The sequence below is a fragment of the Tetrao urogallus genome, assembly GCF_951394365.1.
Source record: "Tetrao urogallus genome assembly, chromosome: 6".
Classification (NCBI taxonomy): domain Eukaryota; kingdom Metazoa; phylum Chordata; class Aves; order Galliformes; family Phasianidae; genus Tetrao; species Tetrao urogallus.
The window spans coordinates 36472166-36485297 of NC_136819.1; the positions used below are offsets into that span (position 1 = coordinate 36472166).

The 13132-nt window shown below is 34.5% G+C and overlaps 1 protein-coding gene across 4 annotated transcripts in view; it reads right to left on the reverse strand.

The window, feature by feature from the left end:
- Positions 1-13132, reverse strand: part of RALGAPA1 (Ral GTPase activating protein catalytic subunit alpha 1) — a gene marked incomplete at both ends in the record, with an annotated part of 113683 nt that overhangs the window by 44715 nt on the left and 55836 nt on the right. For all 4 annotated transcript variants that reach the window (XM_079536710.1, XM_079536709.1, XM_079536708.1 and 1 more), the window contains 7 exons: positions 3670-3853; positions 4380-4514; positions 6500-6568; positions 7535-7645; positions 9804-9912; positions 11588-11646; positions 12357-12482. In XM_079536710.1, coding sequence (XP_079392836.1) covers positions 3670-3853; positions 4380-4514; positions 6500-6568; positions 7535-7645; positions 9804-9912; positions 11588-11646; positions 12357-12482 — 793 coding nt within the window. The remainder of the gene's footprint in view (positions 1-3669; positions 3854-4379; positions 4515-6499; positions 6569-7534; positions 7646-9803; positions 9913-11587; positions 11647-12356; positions 12483-13132) is intronic.

Genomic DNA, 13132 nt, shown 5'->3' on the forward strand with positions numbered 1-13132 from the left:
ACTGCAGTTACATAGTAGAAGGAAAAAGTAATGACTGAAGGCAAGTTTAACTCTGTTTATCCTTTCAGCTACCTAAAAGAATGATGCACCTGTACATAGTGATTCATCTCAGTAATAAACACAAATTGGAGAAATGAGACTCCAGAAATGAGAAATCATTCTCTGGAAATTTTCCTTTTTCTCCATTACTTTTACAAGGAGCCTTAGAGAATTCAACATAGCTTAGATACCTAAATTTTACACTAGATTATGAAAATCTTTACCTGTTCTATTTTTAAGCTACAGACATAGGAAGAACCTCTGTTTAGAATAAATTTCACAAAACACAAATTGTGCTAATCTGGATGTACCATGCATAAACTATTTTTTTAAAAAGGTGTTTTTTCCTTTTTTGTCTTGTTCCAGTAAAAAAGGCAATCAGCATCAAAGCTTTAAAAGTAAAGCAGAAGTACATAATTTTCCTAATTTTTAAAGAAAAGACTATAAATTTATATTGGATGGAGAACATCATTTACTTAGAAATTGAAACATACTAGGAAAAATGTTCAGTATAAACAAAACTATTAAAAAAGTGTTTGAAGAAATGAGAGAAATGGGAAAAAATACACAAAATCAATAACTGATATCACTGAAACTATGCGATAGAACTACTGCCTTTCCAATCTCATTTATCCCTAACAGATTTGTGATCTATGAAGAACAGGACTCGAAGTGTTTCTGCCCAAAATTGCAAAAAATTCCTGTAAAATATTATTTCCCTCCAACTAGAATTCATTGGTATGGTTTTGCTATTAATCAATATTGGAAGATAGGTAGCAGATGTTCACATATTTTCATGTAACCACCTTTCTCACTTATGTTAGTATCACAAAAAAACCTCAATTTTACCTCTCATAAATGTTTTCTTCATTTAATATAAACAATTAAAAATATATTAACAAAAGGTTCCATTTTAATTCTCCCTCACATACATTAATTGTCCTATAATGATAGGTAAAAGATCAGAAGCAGGTAAGCAGATCATGGCAGAATACAACTAAACTCTAGAGTGAATGGCTGCAACACTATCCTCTTTGGAGAAAGCACATCTGAATCACTGTGATGCTGAATTTAAGCTAGACAGGTGTAGGTAATTAGCAAAAACAGCCATATGCCTATATTGCAGCTAGGGGAAGCTGCTGATTATGCTAGCTAGAGGATCTGTTTATCAGTCTTTAAGTAGACATGCCCTGTGATTCTGTACTTGTATAAAATCGCCGCAGACTTCAACTGTGGAAGTTACGATAATGCAAGAAAAGCTGCTTACTTTTAGCTGCTAAAAGTTCATTCTGATCTAAATGTAACATTTTAATATCTTAATACAATTTCAAAATTGTTCTTCGTGAACCTTACACTGCAATTTACTATTTTACCTGAAACCTATAAAAAGGAGGAAAAACAGTTTCAATGATAATCCTAGGTATAGCATTTTCTTTGAGACAGTCCTTGGAAAGCTACTGAAACAAGCACGGGCATAGTTGTCTTCTCTCCTGCTGTTGCCTATTTCCAGAGAATTTAATAAATCTTTGTCCTGTTATTTATTGGCGGCTTGTTCTAACCTCCGAATAGATCTTGTCCCCACAGTACAGCTGTATCATAGATACACATACACAAGTCCCACATACTTGACTCATCCTGCATCATAGTGTGGGTAAGTGTCCATAAAACGAACTGACACATTAACACGACTGATCTTGAACAATGGGAGGCATAAGTGGGTATGTCAGTCATTTCTTCAACTGATAAAAACCATCCTGTCTTTAAAATAATGCTCTTCCAGTGCTTTCATTTTTGCTTGTGATCTTAAGGAAAGTGTCCAGCAATCCCCATCCTGTCTTTGATTTCCCTAAAACTGTTGTTTTGCCTGTTTCCATAATCTTCAAAAAAATACGATAGTACTTGTACTCTACTAAGTAAGAAATTGACCCACTGGCACACTACTCCGCTGCTAGCTTGCACTACCTGACTCCCCTTGTTCTTGAATGAGTCCCAGACTGGTCACTACACACTAACTTTACCCCTCAATGCCAGAGAGAACAGATGTTTTGTGATGGTTTAGGAAACGCCAGTGTAGGCCAGAAGTGCCATGGTTGCAAGACCAGGGTTGCATTATAGCACTGTCATCTGCCAACTAAATTTCACAAACTGACTTAAAATTCCAGAGCTCTGAAACTTTAAAAACATATGGGCTTCTTTAACTTATCTGGACAGAGAAAAGCAACACCTGAAATTACTTTTATTTAGAAATTTAACAAGAAATCACAAAAGAACAGATCACATACAGAAATGTGAAATGAAGATATCGATGCTAAGGCTTTGTGCAACTGCATTCATTTAAAGAGAAATCTATTCAGGGTTGTCTTTTCAGATTGTCAGATTAAACAAGCCACACAGCATTTGCTGCAAACCCATAATTACAGATTATTACAGAATACAAAAGATGCCAGGCATAAAAAGCTACTACAATTCTCCACACTGTAATAGAACATGCGGTGGAAGTTAATTTTGGCAAATGCTTTAAATATTAGCTTTACATAATATGTATAGGTGAGACTGTAATTAGGACAGAATGAATCTTTCGAAGCCTCTTTCATTCTGACCCAGCAGATGATTACTTTTTACTAATAAGAACCACAGCCATTTGACAAAAAGCCAACTATAGTACCTTGCTTCATTCTTCAGTAAATTTAATAATTACAGCTCCTCCTGCCAATAGTTCTCAAATCAGACTTGTTCAATCCAATACTGAGCTTATTAGGGGACAGCTCTATGTTTAGAATTCTTTGGCCAAAAAAGTACTTGAGGATGATGAAGCATGCCTTAGACAAGGGCACAATGATTAGCCATTTTCTCTACATAAAAAACAGCACGTAGTCACTACAGACCACAAAATCACCTGCTGTTAGCACACAGCTGCTACAAAGAGCTTCTGCATTTATCTGGTTCTTAATACCTTTAAGGAAGCCTAAATGGAACAACTTAATATGGTTGGAGAATAGCACTACACAGAGTTTCTGGTGCCTGTATTAATCTCATCTTTTTCAATTTTCTTCCTGATGTAGCCATTTCATATCTACTAGATATGCTGTATAATACTGCTCTTCTGTATCTTAGTTTCTTGATTTATTTTTGTTTTTGAGATCTGAAGAAAAAGTTAATTCCCAGGTCTCTTAAGTTTCCAAACAAATGAGAGAAAATTTATCTTCTAAAAGCATAAAGAGATCAACAACAAAGTATAATAAGTAAAAAAAAAAGATTAGCAGCAAGCTTAAAATATTGCAAGCTTAGAAAAGAAAGAAGTCCAAAATGCTCTCAGAAAAAGGAATAAAATTGAAAAAAAAAAAAAAAAAAAACGTTACTGAAAGTAACTGCTGAAAAATAATGCTTGTTCATGTTCCTGTACTCAAATTTTTTTGTTGATACAGAGCACAGAAGAATCCATATCAAATTGATCTTCACATTCTTCAGAAGATACTTACTGCAGTTAATCAAATAGCAATTGTTCAAAATTATGTTGCTATGTAGTGTCAAGGTATGACTTAAAACTTATGCTTTAAACAAACACTTCAGTAGTGGAAAACAAGGTTAAAACTTTCTTGAAAGAAAATATACTTAAGCAGTTTGACAAACCTTCGGTGACTGGTTGAAGTTTAGAAGAACGCTCCGAGTCTGGAGAATGCAGTGGTTCTGGCTCCTTCAAGCTTTCTAAATGCATAAAAGGATCATAATCCACACATGCCAAATCAGAAAGACTTAGGGGAAAATATTTGGGGTTACTAAAACACTGAGATCCATAGACACATCCATGTAGAACCTAGAACAAAAACAGGATTTCATTACATTAATTACTGAAATTTCTATTTGGTGGCTTTATAAGAATTAGATTTAGTTTTATTTACACTGAAAATAATTTGTTAGAAGTAGATAGGCAGGACAAAATCCTGGAAATTTTAGATGCTTGATATTTACAGAAACAAACCCATATCTGTAAAGATAACTTTGCTATGCTTATTGATAAGAAAATTGTTTGGTATGTAAAAGCTACATCTTCGTATGCCTTAAATGCATGGCTGGTCTTCTGCAACACAAGTGTATGCTACTGGTATGGCATATATACTCTAATATAGTTAATCACAAAGTGGTAAGACAATATTAAGAATTCCAAATATACCAATGATCACACAGAGTTAATTACAAAATGTACAAGATTTAAAACAGCACTCCAAATGTCAGTGGTAAAATGAGGTTAGTTTACAGAAAAGTTCTGTCTTTGTTTTCATGAAAGCCGACGCTTCCTGCATGTCTAGAAATTCTGATTTAGCAAGTAAAGAAACACGTACCTTATAAATACAATTGAGAACAGATCTCTCAGTCTTATCATTTTCTGCTCCTGTAGCGTGAAGAGGCTGCAGCAAGGTCTTTAATGGCAAGGCCATTATCCAATCCAATAAGCACAGAAGTAAGGAAACTACCAACTATAACAAACACTTTCAATTACAAATCAATTAAAACAGCACTTGTGACCTCACAGTTATCCCTGTATTTTATTTCTGTTTCGCTTTCTTTTCTCAATTTAGAAACCTGGCAAACTTACACAGAAATTACAGGTCACATTTGTTTAAAAACCACAGTATGTTCAAATACTATATAATATGAGTAAAAATTTTAGGTTTATTTTAATAATTAAACATTTAAAAAAAGATCATCCATACAACACTTTCTCATTATGACAAATCGGTAAGTGGCTACAGTGCTTATGAGGATACCTTGATTCTTCAGAATTGGTCTGCAGGATGCTGTTTACAAAATGACAGATTGGACACATACAAGTTAATGCAGACATACTATTCTGAATGTAAATTCACTTTAAAGTGAATCAAGGATTACACAGAAGTGGACAAATTCACATACATTTACCGTTTTATAAATGATAGAGAATTTCTTTCACAACTTGTCAGTGTTGCTACACAGAATGAGGTATCATCTGACAGTAATACAACTGCTTTCTGTATTGTACTCTACTCAGTCAGCAAAACAACCAACTCCCTCTAGGGGATATTTTTAAAGACTAGAACAGAGATAGATTAAGACACACACCAAATTATTAATAACTTACTACAAACGTTTGCTTTAAACTTTTAAAATTTAGCTATGAAAGAGGAAAAAAATCAGATAAACAGATGTGGGATTCTCTAAAATATTTTCCAAATGTACATCTTTCAAAGAAAATCCACCTAAGCAATTCACTTATAAAAGATGCATAAACATCTTAATCGCTTCATGTAATACACTGCAACTTTGCCTCGCAAAGACACCATAAAATAAACTGAACAATGAATGTCTCCAATTATTTTTACATTAAACCGATTTTTATGAAAGCCATTAGGACTAAGTTTGTCAAAATATTTCAACATATTTTTGGTACATTTTTGATGCCGTATTTGGCATAAAACAATCAGCATTCATTCATGGGGAATGTTTTTGCATATGGGAATCATCCTCAAGTTGAAAGTTGGTTAACATTATATGCTTCAATATTCTACAACAGATACTGACTTCTCAAGCAAAGAGGAGAGATGAAATGGAGATCTGCTGGCCAAAATGATCAACACATGAACTGCAGTTCAAAATTTAAATGACCGTTGTGTCCCACAGCTCTTGCTCCCCTAGTCCAAGAACAAAGCCGAATACAAAGATTGGTCTGAAAATAGTGGTGATAGCAGGTTACCTCTGCTGGTGCAAATTTTTATGAGCACAGCATGGAGGCTCTTGTTCTTCACTGAAAATGCAAAGCTAATGGAGGTGACTATATTAAAATTTTATTTTGTAGTTGAGAATTTGCTCTATTAAACAGCATCATTACAATCCTTTTATCTGTTGGAAATAAAGAGGACAGATTACTTTTGGAGCAACCTACATAATTCAGAGAAGACAAAACTTTCTGGAGGCAGAAAGCACGACTGAGAGTATAAGATGTTTGAAGAAAGAGTCCATCATAAGCAGGGGACTCAGATCCACTGAAAATATGAAAAGACAGCAATTGTTTTGGAGGATGTCAATAATTAAATTCATCTGAATATTACAGACTGTCTTGTTGAAAAATTTACTTGAAAAAATAAAAATTCACAACCTTTTGAGTATTTTGAAATGAGAAGTTGAAAATACATTTTCAGTATAAGCCAAGTCTGAAAAGTCTACCTTGCTAAACTTAAGGATAGAAGAAGGAGACATTCTAATGACTGAAAGCAATCTATTTAAATTAATTTTAAAAGCATATTTTTCAGCAAAAAAAATCAGAAAGTCATTTGCAAAGAGAACACTGTTTTAAGTCTAGGAAGACAATACTGCATTATATTTACTAAGCTGGATTCCTGCTCTAAAGGAACATCTTAAATTTTGTAACAGAACTGTTACACACTTGTAAGTTATTTGTATGTTACAAGGAACTGAAAATGTTTACCCTCTTGTCCTGTTCATAGGATGAAGCTTCTGTACCAGGTAGCAGATGGGTAATTGTTGCTATCAAAATCTGGAGAAAATACAGCACAGTTTCTTTACAACTGGAAATAATAAAGTACTTAAGTTCAAAGTGATTTTTTAAGCACGTAAACAGGACAATACTAGACTCATAGCTGAATTACATTTAGGTTATTTTAAGACAAATCATAGTATTCCTTGCCATTTTTTTAATTTTATAAATAAAACCCTTTTAATTGAATTTCAGAGCAGATGATGCAAGGAAAATGTTATGTATGACTGACTTAAGTTCACAGTATCACAAAATCTTTAGGTTCAATGCACTTACATGGCTACTCCAAATACTCAGGCAGGAAGATAACTTAATTCCACATATTTGTAGGGTGCAACAATTATCCTGATGGTTTGTGCATGGACCATACTAATTTCATTATTTCTTGAAATACCAGAACTTGTAAACAACCTCTTTTTCAGTTAATCAATAATACGACTGCACAGGAGCAAAGATATCCTTCTTATGCCTTTCAAGAAGCTTCCACACAATTCCCTTTCTGGTTACCTGGGAGACCTCTTTTTTTTTCTGCTCCAACTCACAGAGGAGTGAGGAAGGAACAATTCCTTGTTATTCGAAGTGTATTAAAGAAAAATATATTTGCTTTATACTGACATATCAGTTGATATGCAAAATATAATTGCAGATGCCTATTAAACAGCTGCTTTCTTACTAAATTTAAACATATATATTTGCCATTATCTAATACAAAATAATTTACTTAATTTAAAATATGCTCATCTAAATAATGATGAAGTTTTCCTGGAGAAAAAAAGACATGGTAAAGCCATTTTACATGTTAATACTGGAGACAGTAAATAAATGTTACATGAATCCATACTGTTGATGTTCAGTAAGATAATATCAGTTTCACATTTTGTGAAACACACTTGTCAATACTGTGGTATTTTAATTTTAGTGAAATATATCTTACTGCTACTTTAAAATAAAAAATAAATTACTTACTTGAATAATTCTTAAAGGTGAATCAGCTTGATACACTTGAAGTCTATGCACATAATGTATCAGCATGTTCAGCATACTGCAGGCAACTTGAGCTACTGTTTTATTTGGAAACTAGAAAAGAACACAGTGCAGTAATGATGACTGTGACTTCATGTAATAGTATGTTAGGTGGTAAGGTGGTCAGGAATTCCTATGATGGAATTTATCCAACATGTGGCTCTCATGTATTTTTTGCAGGAGAAACAACTTTTGCAAAATATAAAAGAAACGATTTTATAATCCTAAACAAATGTTATCAGCTAACATCCAAGGTCTGGATCAGACCACAAGTAAGTTGCACAGAATGAAGGAAATGGGAAAGAACTCTTTGAAGTTCAGCCTCAGACTGGTTAGGATAATACCATGAAGCCAGAACAAACAAATTAACTTCATACCTGCATTATTATTAATATTAACATATCACTGAAGAAAAACCCCAGGATTCTGAAATCAGAGGTCTTTGTTGAGAACTGAGGTAGGTGAACAGTCAAATATCTAATGTACAAGACACAGTACTAAAAACAGGGAGATTAATTGTTCAGTTATTTGTTAGTGACTGCTACATACAGTACTTGTCTGAATGGAAATGAATGCACTCTGGCTTCTATACTCCTCCTCTTTTCTGTACTCTTTTAAATGTTGGAAAATGTTACTGCATAGGAGCCTGGTTTAAACAGCTCCTGAACTGTTATGGTCAAGGCAGACATGAGTGCATTTGTACAATTACTCTCCATTCTTGCTAGTTGATGTACATGCTGCCCTAGATTCCTATGAGGAAAAACAAAGAAAAGAAAAGGCAGAGGTGTATTTCTCTAAAGTGTTGATGCACAGGACATATAACTGAGGTGTCTTCCGGTGTTATAGTTGCATTAAAACTATATATAAACTGCGCATCAAATATCAAACACAAATTCAATTCTACAAGGGAATTTTATTCATTTAGCACATGAAAATTCTACAAATCTGAGCTTAAGATATAATTCAAATTGGTTATTAGAATAGTCAAACTACAGACTTTTAAAGACAGCACAGAATTCATAGAAGAAAAAATTACACGCAATGGCCTCAAGGTTTTGGGGAAGGGAAGGACTTTAAATATATTCTTGTTACTTAAGTATTATCTTCAGTGAAAACAAGTACTCCAAACCTTATTTCTAAGAAATCATATATCACCCAGCAGATAGTTAGGTACTACTGTTTTCATCAGGAAAAAATCCTATTTTATTTATCTGATAAAGATGAGTAACTTTAGAATTCCCCCTTTATTGAAAGACTAATAAATTAGTTTACATGTTCTAATCTCACTTACTTAGCAGTGAAGCTATGACAGATATGTGCTGCAAGGTGGCCAAGTGCTGACCTCTGAATTCAGAATAATTATGTTATAAAAATAGTTAGATCTAGTTCATTGGCTTCTTAGATTGTGTTCTTAACAAGTGCAATTCTATTAACCTATCAGAGAAAGGTATATCTCACATATCTATAAAAAAAGATAGGAAAAAAAGCTTTAAGAAAGCTGAAGCACCTGGGCAATGAAGTGTGAATGGAACAATAAGAATTCTGAAATAAAAGTTTTTGAATGGCAATAATTCAAAGGTGAGAAATACACTGTAATAAAACTCTATCCTAAGCCAGCTTCTTGCAAAGCAGAGCTATATCTTCTAACATTTAAGGAACTAACGAGACCAAAAAAGAAGCATAGGCAAAAAAACAGAAGGCAAAGTTTTAATCAACATTTTTTATTTCTGGTAACCATGTAAACAGAAAAAAGACTATGAATTACTGTTACAAGACAGCCACAGAGACAAACACCTGAGTAAGCAGGCTAGTTAATTCCTGTTGTGTCATAAAAACAAGTTACCTCTCCCCAAAATCATACTGCTCATTATTCCCTTTCAACAGGCAGTTTAATCACATAAACTTTAAACTTCAATGCAAACTCTTGATTAGTCTTTGGATTCTTTTTTTTTTTTTTTCTTAACAAATCCTGGCCTGAGTGACCTTGTCTGGGAGTGAGTATAGAACTTCACCACAGGAAATCACACATCTTCCAGTGCTTCCATGCATGTGATGCAGGCACTATACCTACCTCTACACATCTGGTGATGTCTGAGAAACTATACTAGGTAATGCAATGGCTTGCAAATTTACAAGTGAACACACACAGAATGTAGGTGGATAGGATTTTGTGGTCAAGGTAAAACACATCACAAAAGTGTTAGTCTCTCACCTTTAAGGAAACACAAATCACATTCAAGGCTTCCTTGATCTGAGGATGATGAGATTCATGAACTAGCTCCTCACAGATCCAAATACCAAGGCTGCAAAGCGCAACGCATCTGCAAAACAATGTTGGAGGATAAATAACTTGAAAAGGCACACTACAAGAATATGCACACTTTTTATTTTCATGATATGTCCTGCTAAAGCCTAATAAAGTTTCTTTCTACACCAGAGACCTTTATAGTCCTGTAACTTAAAAAAAACAATAAATCCTAGCTACCTCTGTCAAGGCACAGGGAAGGAAGGACTAACTCAAAAATCAAAAAGCAATTAAAAACTCCTGTATCTCTGCTTGTTTTATGGATTTAAAATATTTTTCTTAACATTTATAAATATTTTAATTTCTTGAATTAACACCTTGAATTAATATCTTATCTTCAAAAAGTATTTTATTAAGACAAAGAAAAAACTGCGGAGCAAAGTCTTCATACCCAGTGTGAGTTTGTTCATATTTGCTTAAAGCTTCTGAGACAAATAAATGGGAGAGGGGTACCTTATTACTTCACATGTGTTTAAGTATTTTTAGATTGGCAATAACCAAGGATGAATAGAAGAAGAGTAAATGAACACTAAAGACTGTATGCATTCTGATTAAATATTAAAACTAACTTTTATTGTTGCTTCCTCCTCTAAAATCTGAAAATAGAACCATAGAATCACAGAATGGCCTGGGTTGAAAAGATCATCCAGCTTCAACCCCCCCCCGCAATATACAGGGTCATCAATCACCAGACCAGGCTGCCCAGAGCCACATCCAGCCTGGCCTTGAATGCCCCCAGGGATGGGGATGGGGCATCCACAACCTCCTTGGGCAACCTGTTCCAGTGCGTTACCACTCTCTGAGTGAAAAAGTGTAAAGAATGATTTCAAGAAGTAATTACACGAAATACTTGGTTAACACTTGCTTACAACACCACTGTATGATAACTGTGACGTAGTATTGTAGATGGGGAGACATGTTGTAAGGCTGGTCTGCTTTAAGAAGGCAAAAGAAGCAAAAACGGAATGCCTAGAATGTGACAGACTGCATCAAGATGTTCCCCTCTGTCTTCCTTATCTGTGCGAGCAGAGACTTCTTGATTGTCCTTGCATTCCACAGCAATCTTTAGGACAAAAGGACTATTGAGAGGAAGTAAACGATCACCCCAAGGACTAAGAATGGACTGACAATGGACCATCACGGTGCTAAAAGGCTAGACGACACTGAAGATCGCCAAATATGTCTATGTCTGTTGGGCAACCACTGAGGGTGGATAATGACTTTGGAAATGTAATGAATATGTAATACACATGAAAATATAACATGTTTACTAACGATCAACTGTGGGAGCATTCTTGAAGAGTCATCTCGATACTACCCCAGCACTGCCAATAAAGAATACCTTGCTTAATGATTACAAAACTTTGCTGTTAAGTTTCTACTCATTGACTTCTTTAAATCAAGAATATTGAGATTAATGCATCCAAAGCAGCAGACAAGGATGAAATTTGCCCAGAAATATCACAGACTTCATGAGACTGCCATGACTTCTCAAATATGATGGATAGATAGCAGCCTAGCTACTTAAAAACCATTTTGAATTAAAACAGTAGACCACTGTTTAGATGGTAGTGAAGAAAAGCATGAATAGAATACAAAGTTTTACTTTACAACCTTTAATTTACCTTCTTCAAAACAGTATAATATATAAAAGTAACTACTAACTTAGAAGCTCCTTTTGTATGACCTACCGTGCTGGACCAGATGGCTCCTCTCTGGCTGAACTTAACACAGTTTTAATTATGAGCTCCTAAAACAAAGAGGAAAACGCTCACCAGTTTGCCAGTTACACAATCACATAAAACGTTAGAAAATTAGAATTTTATTATGAGACAGACAGGCGCATCATTTAGCTGGCTCTCCAGGTCTGTGGTCAGAACTGTTTGGTGCCACTATATCAATTTCTAGTCTGTCACAGAAGTACATTATTATGCTAACTCAAGAACATCTCACGGGTTTACTGTCCTAATTTCTGGTGATTCATCCAACACAATTCCATGAAGTATCATGGGGAAAAAATAAAAGAAAGAAAGAAAAAAATCCAACAAACAACGACCATCATGTAGCTAACTTCTGTGAACAATCACAAATGATACCACAGAAAGTATTCATCTGCTAGTTACTTTGAGGTATGTATTAAATGATTTTTTTTTTCCTAATCAAAATTCTATTAATTAAAAAAGTCCTTGGAAGTATCCAGAGAACAAGTGACTACAGGCCTTAAGAATGATGTCAAGAATAATTCTGATTGAACTGCTGCAAAATGTCCCTAAAGCTGCAGGTTACTATCAAAGCTTATGTAAACATCCAGTAAGTTTATTAGTATAATGTTTCACAATATTTTACAGGATCTATTTGAAATAGCTCGTGAAAAAATTTAGTCATTATTTCCTGGAATATCATCATATCATAATTTAATTGGTGGCAGAATACTATTCAAATAGTCTTTAAATTTCCCACCTTAACATCTGTAAACTGAGACACAGCTATGTCAGGAATGTTTGGGTGAAGAGCTGGTAGTTCATGATATAAATTGGGAAAACAGACAAGAGATCCTAAAAGAACTTGCGCTTCAACTCTTGGTGCCTGAAAGAAAAACAGGTGAAAGGAAACATATTTTTACTGCAGTCAGAAAGATGACATTTCTAGCTGCCTTAAATAAGAACAATGGCTAAAACTGTGCACAGTTATCTCTTTTTTCCTTCTCCAAATTCTCTAAAGCTGAGCAAACTGAGATCACATCCCAGTGGACTGCTACTCAGACACACACTATGCCCATTTTCCAAGCTGGCCAAAAGGAAATGAAGGATTTGTTAGGATTACAGAAAAATGACTAAGTAACTAGGCCTGGACAGCTAACACTGCTGGACATGATAGACAAAAGCATAAAAAGATGCAAAGATCAGCTTTGATAGTGCCTTAAGGAAAACTGAATTTCACAAGTAGTTAAAAGGTGAATTATGTAAGAAGAGCCAAAAGTCATTGATAACTGGAGTATTAGGGACCTTTGAGGAATACAGTCACACAAGGTCAACAGCACTTGAATAATCACATCAGCGTTCCAATAAAAAGCTGGGAATGCCTAGGTGCTATATCGGAGATATAAATGGCCAACATTATCAGACATAGGAGTTTTCAAGCCAGACTATGAAAGTCATTGCAGTGTGTATGTATGTGTGTAAATATAGCTGTATTTCTAACACGAAGTTATAGCCAAAATGACCACTTATTTTAAA